Source organism: Scyliorhinus torazame, chromosome 3 (genome assembly GCF_047496885.1).
Source record: "Scyliorhinus torazame isolate Kashiwa2021f chromosome 3, sScyTor2.1, whole genome shotgun sequence".
Lineage (NCBI taxonomy): Eukaryota > Metazoa > Chordata > Chondrichthyes > Carcharhiniformes > Scyliorhinidae > Scyliorhinus > Scyliorhinus torazame.
The window spans coordinates 28,355,425-28,378,318 of NC_092709.1; the positions used below are offsets into that span (position 1 = coordinate 28,355,425).

General features: G+C 47.0%; 1 protein-coding gene across 4 annotated transcripts in view; it reads left to right on the forward strand.

Annotated features, from left to right (window-relative positions):
* The window catches only part of adamtsl7 (ADAMTS-like 7), a 621,654-nt gene that overhangs the window by 62,249 nt on the left and 536,511 nt on the right, over positions 1-22,894 (forward strand). For all 4 annotated transcript variants that reach the window (XM_072495481.1, XM_072495482.1, XM_072495480.1 and 1 more), the window contains one exon: positions 4,484-4,809. In XM_072495481.1, the coding sequence (XP_072351582.1) occupies positions 4,484-4,809 (326 nt within the window). The remainder of the gene's footprint in view (positions 1-4,483; positions 4,810-22,894) is intronic.

Below are 22,894 nucleotides of genomic sequence, written 5' to 3' on the forward strand. Positions count from 1 at the left end.
TGCCGTTAACGTAAACAGCTATGTGGGCCCAAAATATTGCAAGGAATTCTAGATGGCAAAATCTTGTTTTCCGATTTCCCTAGCCCGTCGCTGGTGACGTAACGGAAGGGGACCTCATTTAAGTACATTTTAATATAATTAATGGGGGAGGTTGCCTCAGTGTTTGTGGGGGATTGCCCCGGCGCTCGTTGGAGGGAGTATTGTTTTAATGCTGATCGTGCCACACAACTGCTGTGAAAAGTCGGCTGTGCAGCTGGTGAGCTTCTCACCAGATTTCTCTACCCAGCCAGTACACTCTGTACAGAACACAAGTTTTTTGCCCAATGTCTTCGGGATTAACCTGGACAATGCAAAGGTAATTTTCATAAGATGTCTGACCTGATTAATGGTGAAGGTCTGTTTATCTAAAGTGTTAACCTGTAATGGGCGTGATTCTCTTGTCGCATTGCGCTCAAGCGAGACGATGACGTGGCCGGAGAATCCCGGGAGAGGCCTCCAAGCGGATCTCCCGACAGCTTGCGCGCCTTGCAAATCCTACCAGTTATCGGAGATAGAACTCTGCCCAAAAGGGGTGGGACCAAATGGCGCTCGCGGAAGTAGGTCATAAACCCACTTACGACCTACCTACCTGGTACACACCGGCCTCCCTCGATTCTCCGGCCTCCCCAGGAAGGCTGCAATGTGTGACGTGGCATGCTGGGTAGATCCCAGAAGTGGGATCTCCCGGCATCTACCAGTCGCCTTGTGGTGTGCTTACTTTACGGGCGCAATCCGACCAGTAGATCCCGCCCTATACCTTTGATGATTTTATTCAACGTGTGGTGAAAATACTGCGCGGCAAACTGCAAATTCGGAGTGGAAACCATGATTAACTTGTTGGGGGCCTTCATAATCATTCGACCAGCCCTATCCAAAACTGAATTTCATAAAAATCCAATTGCAGATTGAACTGTAGATCCAGGGATCATGGTAGTTTATCTGGAACTTGTTTTGCTGTTGCCATCATTGACCAACACACTGATCTAACCAATTAATGTGTTAAAAAGGAGAGAGTCAGGTAAATTCCTTTCCCTGTGAGTATATTAGTTCTTATAAAAAGCATTTTTTGAAAATTCCTCACGCTACGAACAGGTTCTTCTCTAATCCCTACCAGCAAATAGGATCTGCAGATCAAGGTATTTACAGTTCTCAAAACCAGCTTCAGCCAAATGACTAAATCAGTGATCCTAAATGGCCCATAAATCCTTTTACTGACTGAACAATTCTTAATAATTTACTTCCAGCTCACGGCCCTTCTAACTCACTGCTTTCCTCCCCAAGCCTCCTGCTCGTAGCTTCCCTCCAACTTGCCACAATGCCCTCCCTGACCCTCCAGCTCCTCCCTTCCCTCGTACTCGCCACCTCTTCCGCTCACTGCCTGCCCCCAGTTCACTGCTTTCCTCCCTGGTCCTCGTACTCACAACCCCCCTCACTTGCTTCCTCCCTCACTGTCCCAAGCCCTCGCCCATAGGGAGGAGGGGTGAAACGGTGAGCAGGAAGCTTGAGAAGACAAGCGGCGAGAGGGAGGGAAGCAGTGAGTGGAAGGGTCAGCAAACAGGCCACAGGAAAGCCAAATGCTGACATAGCTTCAGATTACACGAACTGACGCAAGTGTGTTTCAGCTGTTAACATTAGTCAGGCTTGTCTCTCATCTGTTGATCTTGTGTCATGGGAGAGTTAAACTAGAATGGCATTAAACCTCATGTGACCACCAGGATGTGCGTGGCTGTAATAATTATGTACACAGCATTTGATGGACTGTTGTGAGGCCATGCAGCTTAGAGTGAACATTAGAGGAATCTAGGTGCGGAATTCTCCAGCCTCGTTGTGCTCTCGGGAGACAACACCACACACATAGCAACTAACATCCAAACTTCCAGGGGATGGGACACAGCTCCAGGGACCTGTCCATGGCCGGAGGCTGGGTGAGCACCATGGGGAGTGGGGGGTGATGATGGCTGGAGACATGGGCAGAGTCCGGGGGTCAGCCCTAATTGTGGAAGAAAGTGACAAAGACAAATGGTTGTTGTGCAAAACGTTGTTCAATGTGCTGTACAATACCCCACTCCCGATGGTTCCACCCCTCCCCTATCTACCCTGTGCCCCCGCACCCCATCCCCCCTACCCCGGTGCCCTCAGTGATGCTCAATGTGTCTGGCTCTCCTAGCTCTACCACTATGTCTTGGTGTTTCCCCAGGATGCACATCAGAGGTGGAGGCAGCCTGCTGCTTACCTCGTCCCGTGACCCTCGATGTCCCTGACGGGCGTCCTTTGGGGCTCAGGGGCCGGAGGGCCCCGGTCACTTGTCGGCAGTACATGCACAGCCGTGCCGCCCTGTCCCATGTGAGACGCGGCCTCATCAGAGAGGTGGAACTCGGGGGAACTGGTGGCCACCATCACCACTCCATGGGATAGGTCATGGCTGGCACAGAGGATCCCCTCTTCCTGATTGGTGCCCATAGGGCCCTGGGTTCACCTTGGGATGGAGGGGCCAGCTGGTTTGAGTACCGGCTGCCCATGCATCGTCTGGCTCTGCCAGCCTTGGCGGTTCCCCATGGTCCGCACCATTGTGTCAACGCAGTCAGTGATGCTCCTCAGTGACTGGGACATGCTCTGCAGCACCTCAGCAATGTACTTGACTGGGACAAGCTCCGAAGCTCCTCGGCCATGCCCATATGAGTGCGGGACATGTCCTGCAGAATTTCATCAAGGTTGTCCTGGTGCTGGGTGACATCCTCCAGTGAGTCGGACCTTCTGCCGAGACCCTTAGCCATGGCCATCACCGACTGTGCGTCGCCTTGGACACCTTCACTCATGGTGCCGGCGTTGTGTACCAGGCACTCCACTGTGGTCGCCACCCTCTGTAATTACAGAGACCGGCGTGATGGTGTCCCATTGTTTACCTGCCATCACCTTGCCTTATTTTATGTCAGCAGCGGACCAAGGAGGGGCAAGGTGGATCTGTTTTTTTTTCTGGGCGATGCGGGGGCTGGCTACTTTGTTTGGGAGGGGGGGGGATGGGCTGGCTACCTAGTTGGAACAAAGAACAAAGAACAATACAGCACAGGAACAGGCCTTTCGGCCCTCCAAGCCTGTACCGGTCATGGTACCATCCATGGCCAAAGCCCTCCGCCCCTCCTTGTGCCGTATCCCTCTATACCCACCCTATCTATTGCAGGGGGTGGGGGCTGGTGGCTACTTGATTTGTTGTAATTTCGACAATGAGACTTTATTATTAATTGCATTTAACCAGGAATAAAGCAGTGAGCAACTTAATTATTCCAGAATATAAGCAATTATGTTGATTTACATGGAAAGTATAAAGCTGCGTGTTATTGTTGAAATGAGACAAAATCATCGGGGATCCTAGGTTTATAACTAGGGACTCAAGAATGACAAATAAAAGAATAATGTTAGCAACACTTTTAATTTCTGTCGGACCTTTACTGCAGTAAGACATCCCAAGGCACCTCTTGGGGGCTCTGCCGGATGGAATTTGACATTGAGCCACAAGAGGAGATATTCAGCCAGGTATCCAAAAGCCTGATAAACGAGAGAAGCTTTAAGGAGTGTCTGAAAGACGGAGAGATGTGGCGAGGTTAAAGAAAAGAATTGCAGAGCTTAGGGCTGAAATAGCTGGCAGCCGAGGACATGGTGAAGGAATTGGACCCAGATTGAAGGGGTGGAGAATTTCTGGAGGGTTGTAGGTTTGGAGGACGTTACAGAGTTAGAGAGGAATCATTTGAACAGATGGATGAAAATTTAAACATTGAGGTTAGGAATTAACAGGACTTGGTGCGAGTTAAGCTGATACAAATCATTGGTGACGTGTTGAATATTGTGACCAAGTGACCAAGTTTCATTACCCCCATATCAAGGCCATTGAGATGTTTCGGGAAAGGTTTACTAAGGTTATGCTGCGGATGAGGGTCTTAAATTGTGACACAACTTTGGAGAAACTGGAACTGTTTTATTTGAATAAAGGTTAAGTTCTGATCAAAGTTTCAAAGTTATGATAAGGTACATATTTTAAAAACTGTATGCGTAGGTCAGTGACCCATTAGCTCGACGACCTCCATTTAAGATTATCAAAAGATTGAAGGGAAAGGTTAGCAGAATTTGATTTATACAGAAGGATTGTTAAGATATCGAATAACCTGCCAGAAACACTGACAGAAGTACAATGGCAAACAACTTTTCAAAGGAAATTTAATCAATAATTGAAAAAGGAAAGTGTAAAGGACGTGGGAAAGGGATATTGAACAGGAGTCGATGATTAGGTGTTTCAGGGGCTAGCAGAGGCAAGAAAGGACAGGTGTCCCCCCTTTGCTCTCAAGGTTTCTACCTCAGCACCCACATTTTAACGCATCAAATGTGATACCAAATGTTAAAATAACATGAGGGTACATGAAGATAATTTGTTTCTTTTTTGTTGTTGTCCAAGGTGCACAACCGGGTGAAGCGTCAGGATGTAGATGCCTCCACAGAAGAACAGGCTAAAGGTTCGTGGGGAAAATGGGGCCCATGGTCTGCTTGCACCAGGACTTGTGGTGGTGGGGTCATGCAACAGACACGGCCCTGTCTTCCTCAGATAAAGCAGAGAATCCAGCCGACATTCCAGTTTGCAACAGGAGATCCGTCCCTGCGGGCATTTCACATTCCCCACGGGCGAGTACTGTCCACGGTCCGACACACTTTTCCGCTACACCGGAGTTCACCCAACAACCTATCGGGAACCAGAATTAACCAGATTTATCAGATTCCCAACAGGTAAAACTCCATGAAATCTTCTGTTTACATCTCTTTACCCATTATCTCCTTTACCTGTACTTCAAAGACTTTGAAATCTGCAGTCAGGAGGCAATCTCTGTCTGGTGGGTCTTTAGCAAGCTGAACAAAAGTGATAGCCAGTGGCTAGGCAAAGATAAATATATTTCATCAAGATTCCCGTGTGTTATGAACTTCCACCCCCATTTTATTTAAAAAGCCAAGGACATATGAAGCTAAATTGTATCCAACTTTGGATTTGAGAAATGAAAGGTGGCTGAATCTGTGAGATGAATAATTAATTTCTGAACTCTTAGTGCTTGGTTTAATAACAAATTTCCCGATGAAACTTTGACATCAAGTCCAAGATTTTCCAGAAGCAGCTGCCTGTCATAGCAGGGTTTTTTTGATTCAGTGATGTATGAATATTTTTGTCAGTATTTTTTAATTATAATGCCATTTATTCTTTCAAGAATATATTTTTAACCTCAGATCAGTAAAATAACTTTCTCATAATCAAGCAGAGTCAGCATGGCTTCATGAAGAGGAAATCATGCCTGACACATTTATTAGAATCTTTGAGGTGGTAAAGAGCAGGATAGATAAAGGGAAACCAGCTGATGTACTATACTTGCTTTTCCAAAAAGTGTTTAAGTTACCGCACAAAAAGCTTCTTAATAAGTTCAGTAACTCAGAGGAAGCTGGTGGTAAATTAACATAGTTTTATTGAATTATTTACAAAGTTCTGCTCAAGGCAGCATATCACTCCCAGTACAGGCCTAGCTGGGACAACTAACCATCCCAGACCTTGCTTTGAGGCGGTTTTTATCTCAGTTCATAACGAGCCCCAGGTGGGTGGCCTACACCCCCTATCTGGGAAGCTCGTACTCCATGGGCTGGATTCTCCCAAAATGGGAGCATGTCCCCAAGCCGGCATAAAAATGATGGCGTTTCACTCCCGAGTTTCTGATAAAAAAGATTATCCCATTCATTCAGCTGCAGGGGGCTAGCAGGGACCCAGGGTGTTTCATGCAGCTTTAGCTGCGCATTCGGCCCCCTGCACGTCCTGTTTCGAATCCACGCATGCGCACGGCACCCTCCAGCGGCAGCGCCAAGCGCCATGGCGGTCTCGGACCGCGGAGGCAGCTGCAAAATGTAGGCCCCCCCCCGGTCGGCCGCGCTCCCAAAGATCTGACCGGCCCAATCTGTCCCCCGGCCGCCCATAATGACCCCTCTCCCCCACCCCGGTGCCCGATTCCCCCAACCCCCACCAGGGCAGCCGCGGACTGAGTACTCCGCGAACATGCCGATTCTCGGGTCCCGGAGAACCGCTGGACCGGCGCCAGGCCTGATTTCAGCGTGAAATTGGATTCTCCGCCCCCGCGCCAAATGCAATTTCAGTGTGGGGCTGCGGAGAATCCAGCCCCATGAGTCCCACGGTAAGATCAGCGATGGTTTCCCCCTGGTCCTTGTGGGGGTTATGACAAGAAGATAAGAACCCATGCTGTTGAGAGCAGTCTTTTAGCATGGGTAAAAAATTGGCTAACTGATAGAAGACAGAGAGTTGGGATAAGAGGGGCGTTTTCAGAATGGCATCATATAACTAGTGGAGTGCCACAGGGATCAGTGTTGGGACCACAATTATTTACAATATATATTAATGACTTGGATGAGGGAAGTGAATGTACTATTGCCAACTTTGCAGATGATACAAAAATAGGTGAGAAGTCAAGTGATGAGGAGACACAAAGAGTCTACAGAGGGCTATAGACAGGTTAGGTGAGTGGGCAAAAACTTGGCAGATGGAATATAATGTCGGGAAATGTGAAGTTATGCACTTTGTAGGAAGAATAAAGGAGCTGAATATTATTTAAATGGAGAAAGACTGCAAACAGCTGCAGCACAGAGGGGTTTTAGAGTCTTCGTACATAAATCACAAAAAGATAGCGTGCAAATTCAAGAAGGAAAGGAGGGATGAACCAGGAAATTACAGGCCAGTGACTAACTTCAGTGGTAGGGAAACTACTGGAAAAAACTCTTGAGGGACAGATTAATCTCCACTTGGAGAGGCAAAGATTAATCAAGGATAATCCGGGTGCATTTGTTTCCTTCCACAGTCCAAAGATGTGCACGTTAGGTGGATTGACGTGCTAAATTGCCCCTTAGTGTCCAGAAGGGTAGGTAAGGTTACTAGATTATGGGGATACAATGGAGAAATGGGCTTAAGCAGGGTGCTCTTTCCCAGGGACGGTGCAGACTCGATGGGTTGAACAGCCTCCTTCTATACTGTAGGGATTCTATGATAGTCAGTATGGTTTTGTCAAAAAGTAAGATCTGTCTTACAAATTTGATTAAATATTTTGAGAGGTGACTAGGTGTGTAGATGAGGATAGTGCGGTTGATGTAGTTTACATGGACTTTCATAAGGCTTTTGACAAGGTCCCACATGTGAGGCTGATGAAGAAGGTAAGAGCCCATGGGATCCAGGGTAATTTGGCAAACTAGATCCAAAACTGGATTAGTGGTAGGAGGCGGGAGGGTGACTGGAAGCCTGTGTCCAGTGGTGTTCCACAGGGACCAATGTTGTGTCCCCTGTTGTTTGTAGTGTATATTAATGATCTGGATGTGAACGTGGAGCGTATGATCAGTAAGTTCTCAGATATCACAAAAATTGATGGCGTGGTAAATAGTGAGGAGCAAAGCCTTAGATTACAGAACGATATAGATGGGCTGGTTAGATGGGCAGAAGAGAGGCAAATGGAATTTAACCGTGAAAAGTGTGAGGTAATGCATTTTGGGAGGACTTACAAGGGAACATACAATAAATGGAAGTACGAGGATCAAAGGGACATTGGCGTGCAGGTTCACTGATCTCTGAAGACAGCAGGACAGGTCGATAGGGTGGTTAAGAAAGCCTACGGGATCCTTGTCGTTATTAATCAAGGCATTGGGAGGTTATGCTGGAGCTGTATAAAACCTGGTTAGGCCCCAGCTTGAGTACCGTGTACAGTTCTGGTCACCACACTATAGAAAGGAAGTGATTGCACTGGAGAGGGTGTAGGGAAAATTCACCAGGATGTTGCCCGGGCTGGAACGCTTCAGCTATCAAGAGAGACTGGGTAGGCTGGGTTTGTTTTTTCTGGAGCAGAGAAGGCTGAGGGGGGACCTGATTGAGGTCCATATAGATGACATAGAAAGGGTGGATAGGAAGGTACTTTTACCCATAGTGGAGGCATCAATAACCAGGGAGCATAGATTTAAGGTAATGGGCAGGAGGTTTCGAGGAGATATGAGGAAAAGCTTTTTCACCCAGAGGATGGTGGAAATCTGGAACTCGCTGCCTGAAAGGGTGGTAGAGGCGGGAAACCTCACAACTTTTAAGAAGTATTTAGAGGAGCACTTGAATTGCCATTGCATACAGGACTACGACCAAGTGCTGGAAAATGGGATTAGAATAGTTAGGTGTGGATGTGCTGGGCCGAAGGGCCTCTTTCCATGATGTAAAACTCTATGACACTTGGACTTTCTGACTCCAACAGGTAATAGGGGAGGCAAATGGAATGTTGGCCTTTATTTCAAAGGGAATGGGGTATAACATAGGGAAGTCCTGTAAAACTATACAAGGCACTAGTTGGACCACACCGTTAGAACAGTTTTAATGCCCTTATCTAAGAAAAGATATAGTGGCATTGGAGGCAGTCCAGAGAAGGTTCATTAGGTTGATCCTGGGTAGGGGTGGGGTGGGAGGGTCTAGGACCAGAGGGCATTATCTCAGAGTAAGGGGTCGCTGGCCCTTTAAGGTAGATTGGATTGGATTGGATTGGATTTGTTTATTGTCACGTGTACCGAGGTACAGTGAAAAGTATTTTTCTGCGAGCAGCTCAACAGATCATTAAGTACATGAGAAGAAAAGGGAATAAAAGAAAATACATAATAGGGCAACACAACATATACAATGTAACTACAAAAGCACTGGCATCGGATGAAGCATACAGGGTGTAGTGTTAATGAGGTCAGTCCATAAGAGGGTAATTTAGGAGTCTGGTGACAGTGGGATGAGTGAGATGAGAGGAATGTCTTTTCTCAGAGGGTAGTGAATCTGTGAAATTCTTTAACACCGAGTGCGATAGAGGCTGGATCATTAAGTATGTTCAAGGCTGAGATAGATAGATTATTAATCAGTACGGTAATCAAGGGTTATGGGAATATAGTGGGAAAGTGGAGTTGAGGATTATCAGGTCAGTCATGGTCTCTTTAAATGGTGGAGCAAACCCGATCGGCTGAATGGCTTACTTCTGCTCCTATGTCTTACGGTCTTACAGAAGGTGGCCGTGACCTACAGTGTATTTTCTGATGATTACTTGAAGGAGATGTTCTCACCACACTAGTGAGAGACATCTCTCTCCAGTCAGGCAGCCCCTCAGAATCAAGGATGGGACCTGTTTCACCCTGTTTCGATGTGTTTTGAGATGTCTGGTAAGTCCAATATTATGATCTGTAGACACTAGCAGGTGGTGCTTGAAGAGTAGGTGGGTGGTTTGGAAGTTTGCATGCTCCCTCTGTGCATTCACGACGAAAGTCTCTCTATGTTCGGTGCCTTCCCAAATGTGCCTTCTCCATTTTGGTCGGTCACAAGCCAGGGTCTCCCGTGAGTCAATGGATAGGTTTGACTTTTTCAGGGATGCTTTGAGGTCATCCTGAAAGTGTTTCCACTGTCCTCCTGGGAGTCACCTGCTGCAAGTAGAGCAGGTGCTTCGGGGGTTTGGCGTCAGTCATTTGAATGATACGTCCCGCCTAACAGAGCTGGTTTTGAACGATTAGCACTTCAAGGCTTGACACGTTGACCTGGGAGAGGACCATCTTTCTTGCCACTGGACTTGGAGGATCTTATGAGGGCACCGCTGGTGGTACTTATCCAGTGCTTTGAGGTGCCTGCTGTAGGTTGTCCCTGTCTTTGAAGCATATAGGAATGCAGGGATCACTGATGTCCAGCAAGCAGGACCTTAGTCTCGGGTCTGAGATCCTGGTCTTCAAATACTCTTTTCCTCAATTAAGCTGAGCTGGAAAATTGGAGGCGATGATGATTTTCATTGTCTGTTTACGTCAAGAGAAGGCTCCGAAGAAACAGAAAATAGTCCACAGAGCAGTAATCATGCTCCTCACTATTCCAGCATATGGATAATTAAGAGCTCCTTCACGTTTTTGAAGCTCATAAGAACATAAGAACTAGGAACAGGAGTAGGCCATCTGGCCCCTCGAGCCTGCTCCGCCATTTAATGAGATCATGGCTGATCTTTGTGGACTCAGCGCCACTCTCCGGCCCGTACACCATATCCCCGAATCCCTTTATTCTTTAGAAAGGCATGTATCTTTTTCTTAAAAACGTTTAAAGAAGGAGCCTCAACTGCTTCACTGGGCAAGGAATTCCAGAGATTCACAACCCTTTGGGTGAAGAAGTTTTCTCCTACACTCCGTCCGAAATCTACCTCCCTTATTTTGAGGCTATGCCCCCTAGTTCTGCTTTCCCCGACCAGTGGAAACAACTTGCCCGCATCTATCCTATCTATTCCCTTCATAATTTTATATGTCTCAATAAGATCCCCCCGCATCCTTCTAAACTCCAATGAGTATAGTCCCAGTCTACTCAACCTCTCATCATAATCTAATCCCCTCAACTCTGGGATCAACCTAGTGAACCTCCTCTGCACTCCCTCCAGTGCCAATATGTCCTTTCTCAGGTAAGGACATATCTTTGAAGGGTGTGAGGCAACATCCTAGATTTTGCTGCATCATCACCCCCGAAAGTGGTCGAAAGTGGTCTTTGAACTATTGGCACACCCTAGGTTTAGCAGCCAGAATTTGTTCATGGATGACACTGCTCATGGGTTGTCTTGTACCTAAGTGTTTTTTGCTGTTTACCACCATCTCACTGCAGCCTGAAGATGACAGTGGTTCATCTATTATGATAATAAATAAAATTGTCTGAAGTAATACATCCTTTGACCGATGCAACCTAAAAATAAACTCACCTGATGAATAAAAAAAGATACAAGCCATACAGATATATCTATAAATCACAGAATTTACAGTGCAGAAGGAGGCCATTTGGCCCATTGAGTCCGCAATGGCCCTTGGAAAGAGCACCCTACTTAAGCCCACGCCTCAACCCTATCCCCGTAACCCCACCTAACCTTTTTGGACACCAAGGCCAATTTAGCATAGCCAATCCACCTAACCTGCACTTGGACTGTGGGAGGAAACTAGAGCACCTGAAGGAAACCCACGCAGACACGGGAAGAATGTGCAGACTCCGCACAGACAGTGACCCTGAGCGGCGAAGCAACTGTGCTAACCACTGAGATTACTATATAAATGAAGGAGTTTGATAGTCTGGATTTCAGTATCAATCTGCAGATAACATAAAATGGTGTGATGGGGCAGATTTAGACTAGAGAGGCTCAATAATACAGTGTGAGGGTTTAATACAGGTTTTAAATCCTGCTCCATCCCGCTCCAGGCTGAACCATGAGAGGAGGTTGCTTCCTTCTAACGATCTTTGTGGTGTGGATTTTGCCGTCCAAGACATTAGTTTGAATCTGGTGGCAAGCCAAGGGGATCCCAAGAGGCCCAGTAATAGTGATGACTAAGCAACCAATCATACTGAAGAATCCTTACAGACAGCAAACCAGGAAATAAAATACACTGGTTATCTTTCATTTCTGCTGGATTTTATCAGGAGCAAAATAAATGAGTGGAAGATAAAATATGATAAACTTAAAATAATAATATTATAAAATGGAATTTTTATAAGAATCAAAAATATTTGACATTACACAAAAATGCAATTATTTTTCCAGGGCCATTTAGAAACCTAGATATACCTCATTATCAAGGCATAACCTTTTGGGATTAAAATAAAATGATATTAGAGTGTAAAAGAGAAAGCTTCTGTCAGTTAAATGATTTCTAAAGACCTGCCATTAACAGGGACTTCAACATTGCACTATGTGGAGGCAAAAGGAATCCCTGATAGCCTCTTTTGGATTTCCACATTAGTGGGAGGTGGTGGTGTAGTGGTATTGTCACTGGACTAGTAATCCAGAGACCAGGGTATTCCCCGGAGGATAGTGGAATTTAAACTCAATAAAACATCTAAAATTAAAAATCTAATGATGAACATGGGACCATTGTTGATTGTCGTAGAAAACCCAGGTGATTCACTAATGTTCTTTAGGGAAGGAAATCTGCAGTCCTCACCTGGTCTGGCCAAGAGGTGACTCAAGACAGATAATGTGATTGACTCTTAAATACCCTCCAAAAATGGCTGAGCAAGTCACTCAGTTGTAGTCAACCGCTACGAAGAAAACTCGGATCGACCTAGGCACCGGAAATGACAAACTCAATGCTGTCGATCCTGCCAGGTCCTCCTTATTAATATCTGAAGGCTAGTGCCAAAATTGGGAGAGCTGTCCCACAGACAAGTTGAGCAATAGCCTGACATAGTCATACTCACAGAATCCTATCTTACAGATATTCCTCACTGTCTCACCGGCAGGACAGACACAGCTGAGGTGGCAACACAGTGGTATACAGTTGGGAGGGAGTTGCCCTGGAAATCCTCAACATTGACTCTGGACTCTATGAAATCTCAGGTCAAACACGGGCAAGGAAACCTCCTGCTGATTACCATCCCCCCCCAGCTGATGAGTCAGTACTCCTCCATGTTGAACATGTTGCTCTCTTTGGTGTGTTGTCTCTTAATTTGGCTCTGTTTAATTACGTCTGCTCAAGAGTCGCCAGGTATCTTTCGACACCGCCACAAGGTTCAGAACGAATACTGATCACAGACTCGATACACCAGTTAGTAAGTTCAAAAGCAATGCTCATTTATTTACACAGAGTCAAATCTACTCATGCATAAACTCTACAAACTAAACTATCACTATCACTAAAGCCTATACGTAGCTTCGGGTGCCCACTCAGTCAGAGGAACAATGGCCGTTGCTCGGTTCTGAGGCTGCTGGGTTGAGCGGTTTACAGGATAGCAACTAGGAGCATCTATCTTGTAGCGTGCGTTGACTTGGAACTTACTTGGTCTGGCGTAGCTGCTCGGCTGGTCTCTCTCTTCGCTGAGAGCCAAGGCCAAAGAAGAAAGATTCTCTCTTGGGGAATACCTTTTATACCTAAAAGGACTCGGCGTGCTTTTGGGCAGGCCTTGAACTTGGCCTCAATTAATTGGGCCTTTCCCAATCATTCGTATCGATCTTCTTCCAATAGAGGGGTGGGTTCCCTGGTTGCTGGGCGTGTCCTAGGTGGCTGTTGGTTTGCTTTGTTTGAGTCTCCTCTGGCGCCAAGGTGTCTGCCTTAACATTGTTTATCTAAATGTTTCCCTTTTGTCCCCGGAGATGGCTCATTAGTATGTAGATGGCTTAGCAGTTTCTGTCCTGTCTGAGAGTTAAGGTTCTAATCAACAGACAGACCTTGCACCGGCTTGTTTCTCAGTATTGTCCAATTTTCCCTACATTCTTTGCAAGTGTCCATTTTGTAATCGGGACGTGGCCATCCCAGGTGGCTACGCTCCCTCCTTGTGATCTTCAAACGCGAAGCGTGAAGGATCACATTACTGCGTCGTCTTCATCCTCTGACCAAACGGGGCACCCATACTTAGGCTCTACACTGTCCTATCCTACGCAACACAATTTTACCTAAACCATTTTAAATACATTCATTATCATAAAACTCTACGGGGCGCTATGACATTAATACATGCACAGTAAGAAGTCTTACAACACCAGGCTAAAGTCCAAAAGGTTTGTTTCGATATCACTAGCTTTCGGAGCGCTGCTCCTTCCTCACCTGGGCTACCTAAACCTGTATATAGGGGTGCGAGAGCGATATGCTCTCTTTCGCCATTTCCTAACTCTAAATGTTTGCACGACACTGCAAAGTATCGCCAGCACTAAGAGTGCTTCGACTACATATGAGAGTGAGTACCAGGTGATAAACTTATCACACCAGGTTGGGGTATTGCTAGCTGTCGCGGGGCTAGTTATCTCGGCGTTCCGTGTATTGCCGGGGTGGGAATCATTCACGGCTTGTGTGGTAGGGGTCAGGGGGTAGCGTCCGCACACAACTGAAGAGATCCCGCTAAGATCCATGTGAACACAAAGGCTGTCTTCATATTTGTCGGTCTTCTCTGTCTTCCTCTGGGGTTCCTGAGGTTCCGGAGTTCTGTGAACACAAGCATAATATCTGTTATTATCTTGCTTAAGATCTCGTATGTCTGTCTGTCTGTCCTTTGTTGCCAATTTCCCTTTATAATTGGTCACCATCTGTGACTCCCTCATTTAAAAATAAAACCCAAATATTTGGGACAAGACATCCGAGAAAATTACTGACATAGTGCGAGCTGTTTCACAGCCTGTGTGATTTCCCATCCCAGTGTTTGAGGATGTAAATAGCATACGGAAGCAACCTAAGGGTTGCCAAAACCAAATAAAAGAATTTTGAACGTAACGAGCCAAAATGGGGTGCGTATGGGCCGTGGCGGGTAAGAAATGGGTGGAATCCCCGGGTAGGACGGTGATCAATGCCGTATGTGCTCTACCCGAGCGTAGTTGACCAGAGGGGGGTCCTCAGGCAGGGCGGGGACCAATGTCGTTTCTCCACTGCCTGAGCAACCGGCAAGAACGGGTAAGAATGTCGTCGTCGTGCTTCCTCTCGAATCAGGGGAGAAGCTATGAATCGTGTTCTGTTGACTACTGACTTCCTCTGAACTACTGTCTGGGGACAAACTTGTTCCTCTAACAGGCATTGGGCGTCAAAGGAGTGGTGACGTGGGGCCATGAAAACTTTCGAGTTTACGAACAACACTTAACGTTAACACTATCGAACATACAACGAAAATGGTGCAGTTTCCATCAGAAAGGACACTGTATCTCTCCAGCGGTTCCTTTTTTTCTCCATCATCTGGACACCTCACTGCTCAATAGCGAACAGGGTCGCAAAGGGATTTGTTTGGTGGGAGTCAGACTCTAATTGATCATCTTCTCCCGGCTGCCAAACTCTTGACTGTAGTAACCGTGCTAATGCTGCATGGGGCAAATTGGGGTCCATCCCATCATTCCAGATGAGCCTGAACGAATTGTCTCGGTGCCAGAATCGTGTGTCGATGTTGGAGCTACTATGCTTCAATCCGTAATCGTCGGGCAGTGGGTCTGGGTCAGGGGCTTTGATTTCTGTAATCTCAAAGGGGTCACTGGAATCATGCTCGGATTCGCTAGGAGTGGGGCCTGGTGCAGGGGTATAGTCGTAACGTGGTGTGCTGTGGCTATTGTCATCGTGATCGCTATCACTGTCGCTGCTGGTTGAGGGAAGGGAGAGGCGGAGTCGTGCCTCTGGGGGCGGAGTTGAAGTCGCGTCTGAAGGCGGGCTGGACTGGTTGGGGGAGGGTAGGAATACGTCATCTGTGGGCGGGGCGCGATCGCCTGCTGCTGCGAGCAGGATGTGGTGTGTGTGGTTATTCTGCGAGCCATAAGCCTTGAGCTGGTTTATATGAAACCACGCAGACTTACCATTGGGATAGGTTATTTTGTATACTGAGGGGCTGACTTTGTCCGAAATGGAGTACGGTCCGGAAAATTTTGGGGAAAGGAATTAACTGGGGTTGTAAAGGGAAAGCATAACTTGTTGCCCTACTGCAAACTCAGTGGCGTGTACTGTTTTGTCGAAACAAGCCTTGCTCTGTTTCTTCCTGGTTCCAAGTCTCACAGCTGCTGTGAGTTGGGCTGCCTTTATGTTCTGTATCAGTTGTTGAACCGCATTTTCATGCGTGAGGGCTGTGACTGCGGGGCTGGCCAAATCCAGTCCTAATAAATACTCGGTGCCTTTCATGGGGCGTTCGGTCATGAGAGTGTGGGGGGTGCATCCTGTGGACGCGGATACCGTGTTTCTTATAAACATCAAAGCAAATGGGAGAACTGAATCCCAGGTGCTGTTATTCTGCTGTACCATCTTCCTGAGGGTGGCTTTTAATGTCCTATTCATCCGCTCTACAATGCCACTTGACTGGGGGTGGTATGCAATGTGAAACTTTTGTCGAATGCTGAAAATTTTGAGAACGATTTTCATTACACGTCCTGTGAAATGGGAGCCTTGATCGGACTCTATACTGCGAGGGAGGCCCCATCTTTTAAAGATGTGCTGTGTTAATATTTTAGCCGTTGTCTTGGCCGTATTAGTTTGCGATGGAAATGCTTCCACCCATTTTGTGAAGGTGTCTATGACCACCAACACATACTTATAACCATTTCTGCACGGGGATAGTGGTCCTATTTAATCTATCTGGAGATTTGTCCAGGGTCTGTGCCGCCAGGGGCGGTATGACTAAGTTGAGCCTTTTTCGCATATCTGTCCGGATTGTTCTGGGCACAAATTAAGCAATTCTCAATGTAGTGTGTTACATCGGTTTTTAAATCAGGCCACGAGCAGAGCGCTCTGAGGTGGGCTAGGGTGGGTTCAATTCCTTGGTGTCCATGATTGTCATGGAACTGACAAATGATTTGGTTCCTGTCCTGGCTGGGAACTATATAAATGCTATCCTTTAAAATCACACCGTCATATGTGGTTATTGCGTTCTTATATTTATCATATGGGGCTGGGAAGCTACCCTTTAAAACTTCCCTTATTTTCTTGTCCTCTTTCTGTGACTTCGCTAAATCCTGAATGTTGGTCTGTGAGACCTGAACTGCGTGTACTGGGGTGCTTTCAGGGGGTGTTCCAAAAATAACCATGCCTGGAGCCTTCACCAGGGCGTCTGCTTTAACGTTACCAGGGGGAGGAAGAACGGTGATGACGGCGAACCTTAATTATTCCGTATTTCCTATCCTTGCTGTCTCTAAGATATGGCGGAGTAATGGGGCTAAGGGTAGGGGTTTACCATCCGCGGAAACAAATCCTCTTGTTTCCCAGAGTGGTAGGAACTCTTGTCAAACTATTACAGACGTACAAGCTGTCCGAATAGATGTCTGCTGGGGTCAGGAACGAGTCGGGGTGGTCTACAATGTATGCAATCACTGCCAGTTCTGCTGCCTGCGAGCCTAAGTGTCCTGGCAACTTTAATGAAATTTCACCTAGGGCGCATCCCTGCGCGTTCTCTACATATATACCGCAACCGGTAATTCTCTTTCCATTTAACACTGTGGAGGAGCCACCCACATAAATCTTCAGGGGTGCGCACATGTCTGTGGGCTGGAGTCTCTGGGTGTACTACCTGTTTTCCTGGGAGGTGTTTTGGGAATAAATGGGCCTGTGTTCTGTTTCGTGGTGATGATCTCACATTCATGAGGGGTGCCTGCATACTGCAAATTATCGGCAAGGAAGGTGTGGGTCTTGGTTCTTTTTACTGTGATGTCCCGTCCCTGTAAAAGAAGGGTCCAACGGGCTGCGCGGACTTGGCTGACTGTGCCATCCTTAAGTCCCCGTCTAACAATATTTGTGTCGGGGTATGTTCTGTGAGGATGGTGATGAGGTTGAGTCCTGTAATGTATGCAAAGTATTGCACTGCCCCAAAAACTGCGAGCAGGTGCCTTTCACAGGCAGAAAATCCTTGCTCTACGGGGTCTAACACGCGTGAGGCGTATGCTACGGGGCGTAATTGGTCATGGTGCTCCTGGAGCACGGCCGAAAGGATTCGGTCGGTGCTTGCAGCTTCGATTGCGTATGGGGAAAGTAGATCTGGGACCTGTAGTGCGGGGGCTGTGCTGAGTGCTCTTTTTATAGCGTCCAAGGCATCAGTATGCTGTGGAAGCCATTCCCAGGGTGCCTGCTTCTTGAGAAGTTCGGAAAGGGACTCTGCTTTAGTGGCGAAACCGTCAATATGGTTTCGGCAGTAGCCAACCAGTCCTTAAAATGACCGGGGGGGGCTGAGACATTGTGGGGAAGGGGTAATTTGATGATCGAGTCAATTCTCTTTTGCTCGATCTCGCATTTACCATGTGTGATCACTGTTCCCAAATAAATCACTTTTTCTTTCAAAATCTGGGTCTTCTTGGGGTTGACTTTACAACCAATTTCTTTCAGGAGTCCTAGGACTTCGGCGAGGAGCGAAATGTGCTCTCCCTTTGTGTCTGTCTGCAGTAACAAGTCTACATACTGGACCAGACAATCGGGGTGGGAAAATTTTGCTAATCCATTTGCCAGCTGTCGGTGGAAAATGGAGGGGGAGTTGTGGAAGGCACGTCCACGTATACTGTTGCCCTTGGAATGTAAAGGCAAATTTGTACTGGCACGCTTTAGCCAATGGAATGGACCAAAAGCCTTTACTAATGTCCAAAACCGAAAAGCTTTTTGACTGGAGTCCCTGTTTGAGCATGGTCTCGGGACTCGTGGCTACGATGGGGGCTGCTGCTGGGGTTACTTTGTTCAGTTCCTGGTAATCAATGGTCAGTCGCCATGATCCATCCGGTTTCCTGACGGGCCAAATTGGTGCGTTGTTTGTGGAGGCGACTGATCTGAGTATGCCTTGATCCAACAAACTCTCTATTACTTTGGAGATTTCTCCCTCTGCTTCCTGGGGAAATCCGTACTGCTTCTGGGGTTCAGGGTCGGGACCTGTAATGTTCACAAAGCCAGCCAATTTGCCACAGTCGTGCTTGTGCTGTGCAAATGCTGCTTTATGTTCCTGCGGGACTGCCCTAACTTGTTTGTCTGCACTAATGGTTCGAGGGTCGAACCAGAAGTCTCCTACTGAGCTAATCTTGTTTACGTACTCTCCTACTGTGAGCGTGGCGGGGGCACGTGCTGCCTTCGCCATTTTCCAAACACACTTGTTAACTGGGTCAAAAGAAAGGTTATGGGAGCTCATGAAATCAATCCCAAGGATATGTTCTGCTGTCTGGGACAGATCAACCAAAACTACGGGGTGCTTTGTTGTGACGTTCCCTATTTGTATTGCTACAGGGGATGTGATGTGTCCCTGTTGTAAATGGCCTGTAAAACCGCTGAGTGTGATGGTGTCTGTTGTGGGCCATGTGTCTCGCTGGAACATCGTAGAGGAATTGAGTGTGGTGCGGGACCTTCCTGTGTCCCAAAGGAATTCTATGGGGTGTCCCCGAACTTTGCCTGCCACTACCGGTCTACCGGACTTGTCCCAAAGGTGTCGCAGACCCAAGTTGGGGAGCCCGAACACCGTCAGTCGGTGCCATTCATGTCTGCATTCTCTGAACGGGCGCTAACACTGGATCGGCTTTGCCCTATTCCTGTTTAGGTTTCTCTCCTGCTTTTGGGGGGCGTTGCACTCTCGTGCAAAGTGTCCTAGCTGGCTACAGTTGTAACATTCCTGAGCTTTGGGCTGGGGTGGGCTGTTCCTGCCCTCATTTACCCATGTGGGGTTCTGGTGCGCTTTAATGGGGTTAATCTCTGCCTGCTCTTCATCGGGTGTTATAAATGCGGTTTTGCCTGCAATTGGTTGCTCCCAAGCCGGGACAATCTCTTCAAAACCCATTTTTCATTGTGGGCCTCATCTGAGGGGTCATAAACTGCGCAAGCTTTTCGGCCTGCGTCTGTGGCGTGGGAGACTAGAATTCGGGTCCATTTGGCCATATTATCTGGGGACAAATGGGCACGGGCTAACTCTCCAAAAACTGCTGTGAAGTGTATCTACAAGCATCCAGCAAATGCTGTGGGATGCTCTGTCTTCTTTTGCCTACACTTATTTAGGCCTTCTACGTGGTCTCCTCTGTTATAGCCGATCGCATCAAGGATCGCTGTGTACATCTCTTGGAGTGTGCCTCCTCCTACATTCTGTGGGTCGGGAAGGGCTGCCACGACTGAAGGGTCAAGGCTTAAAACTGTGAGCTTCACTTGCTCCTTCTCGTCCAGGCCGTACATGGTTGCCTGCTGTTTGACTTTCGCGAAAAATTGGTGGGGGTCTGATGTGGGAAGGAACTGTGTAATTTTTCCACACACGTCCCGTAATTGGGTCATGGTTAACAGGGTTGTGTAAAGGAAATCTGCTTCTTCTTCTCCTGCGGTGTGTGGTTACAGGGTTCATGGAGGTGTGTTCTGCCTGTTCGGTTAGGGGTTGGGGCGCTTTCCTTTTTGGGGTTTTTTCCTGCGTACATGTCCTATGTATGTATCTATGGGCAGTCCGTTCAATTCCTGCCTGTCGGGGCCGTTCTCTTGATCTAATTGTGGTCCAAATGTGCTTTGAAATCCATTTTGAATGGAAAGCAGAGATTGCAATTCTGCAATTTGATTCCGGCACTTAGCATGGTCTACGGAGCTCTGCCTTTGTTCCGTCGTGGAAGTATGGAGTGCTCGTAGGGCTGCTTTCAGATCATTGCACTGTTTCTGCAATTTCTCCACTTGCTATTCTGTCTCATTGCAACCGTACGTTGCATGGCTTGGTAGGCCTTATCATATTGCGTCTGAAAACTGTTTAAATGCGTGAGACAAGACTGATGTGCCCGCTTGGCATCATCCACCTCTCTGTCCCTTGCTGCTAACTGCTCTTTTAAATCTCTATTCTCCTTCTCTACCTCACTCACATCTATCTCACTACTTCTGTCTCTCTCCTCTATCTCTCTACGGAGCGTCCTAACGACCTCCTCTGTGCCTCGCAATTGTGCCAAACAGGACACGATTGCCAGTGGCTTGCAAGCTTTCCCTAAGCTCTTCTTGTGTATCACTGACAGGTTCTCCCTGTATGTCCTATACTCCCGGGACCTGTTTCCTCATTATCGCAGAATTCACTCCAAAGGGGCCATCCTTTCCCTTTGAGATATTTTGTGATCTCTTCTTCCCAAATGGGACACTGTCCTACTCTACTGGTCACTGCGACCTCGAATTCCTGGGGGTTCATAAGGTGATCCATTACCTTCATTGCAATTTTCTCTATCTAAGTTCTCTACTGAATTTGGAACAGGGGGTGATAAAGTGGTGATGTAAACATAGGTACGGCTTACGTTATTTTCCGACCTACAAAACTCCCGACAGTTTTACGCAACAGAATCTCTCAGGTTTACCTTATATCCCTGTTAGTACGCATGCATTAACACACTTCTGAATCTCAGAGGCTTGATCAGTACTGTTCTTACGCTTGTGGTTTTTCTGTTTCCAATTGGACTCTCAATTCAAATTTGGGTTCTCTCGGAGTGGTTCGGCCATTTTTAAGTCGAGTCCCGGCGGAGTCGCCAGTAAATGTTGCTCTCTTTGGTGTGTTGTCTCTTAATTTGGCTCTGTTTAATTATGTTTGCTCAAGAGTCGCCAGGTATCTTTCGACACCGCCACAAGGTCAGAACCGAATACTGATCACAGACTCGATACACCAGTTAGTAAGTTCAAAAGCAATGCTCATTTATTTACACACAGTCAAATCTACTCATGCATAAACTCTACAAACTAAACTATCACTATCACTAAAGCCTATACGTAGCTTCGGGTGCCCACTCAGTCAGAGGAACAATGGCCGTTGCTCGGTTCTGAGGCTGCTGGGTTGAGCTGTTTACAGGATAACAACTAGGAGCGTCTATCACGTTGCGTGTGTTGACTTGGAACTTACTTGGTCTGGCGTAGCTACTCGGCTGGTCTCTCTCTTTGCTGAGAGCCAAGGCCAAAGAAGAAAGATTCTCTCTTGGGGAATACCTTTTATACCTAAAAGGGCTCTGCGTGCTTTTCGGCAGGCCTTGAACTTGGCCTCAATTAATTGGGCCTTTCCCAATCATTCGTATCGATCTTCCTCCAATAGAGGGGTGGGTTCCCTGGTTGCTGGGCGTGTCCGAGGTGGCTGTTGGTTTGCTTTGTTTGAGTCTCCTCTGGCGCCGGGGTGTCTGCCTTAACATTGTTTATCTAAATGTTTCCCTTTTGTCCCTGGAGATGGCTCATTAGTATGTAGACCGTAGTATGTAGTATGTAGTATGCAGACCGGATGGTCTGCACCTGGGCAGGACTGGAACCGATGTCCTAGGGGGGGTGTTTGCTAGAGCTGTTGGGGAGAGTTTAAACTAATGTGGCACGGGGATGGGAACCGATGCAGGAAGTTGGAAAGTAGTAAAACAGGGACAGAAATAAAAGGCAGTAAGAGGAAAAGTGTAAGGCAGAGAAGCCAGAGTCAAAAATCAAAAAGGGCGACAGTACAAGGTACAGTGACTGAGGGGAGCTCAGTGAATAGGACCAGGAATACTAAAAGAAATAAAACGGGAATTGAAAACATTAATGGTAAGCGACGCGGCAGGTTGTGACATGAAGATATGGGTTCGACGACAAGGAAAATTAGGAGAAAGGTTAAGAGGAAATATAACTTAGGAGAGGTTACTGATCGAGGTGTTAAGATTCAGAACGGAGGTAAAAAAGCCAACATAAGTGTACTTTACCTGAATGCTCGTAGTATTCGGAATAAGGTAAATGAGTTGATGGCGCAAATCATTGTGAATGACTATGATTTAGTGGCCATTACTGAAACATGGTTAAAGGATGGTCACGACTGGGAGTTAAAAATCCGAGGGTATCAAACTTTTCGGAAGGACAGAGTGGATGGTAAGGGAGGTGGTGTAGCTCTGTTATTTAAGGATGACATCCGGGCAACAGTAAGGGATGACATCGGTGCTATGGAGGATAAGGTTGAATCCATTTGGGTGGAAATCAGGAATAGTAAGGCGAGAAAGTCACTGATAGGAGTAATCTAGGCCCCCAAATAGTAACATTATGGTGGGGCAGGCAATAAACAAAGAAATAACAGATGCATGTAGAAATGGTACAGCAGTTATCATGGGGATTTTAATCTACATGTTGATTGGTTTAACCAGGTCGGTCAAGGCAGCCTTGAGGAGGGGTTTATAGAATGTATCCGCAAAAGTTTCCTGGAACAGTATGTAATGGAACCTACGAGGGAACAAGCGGTCCTAGATCTGGTCCTGTGTAATGAGACAGGATTGATTCAGGATCTCATAGTTAGGGATCCTCTCGGAAGGAGCGATCACAATATGGTGGAATTTAAAATACAGGTGGAGGGGGAGAAGGTAAAATCAAGCACTAGTGTTTTGTGCTTAAACAAAGGAGATTACAATGGGATGAGAGAAGAACTAGCTAA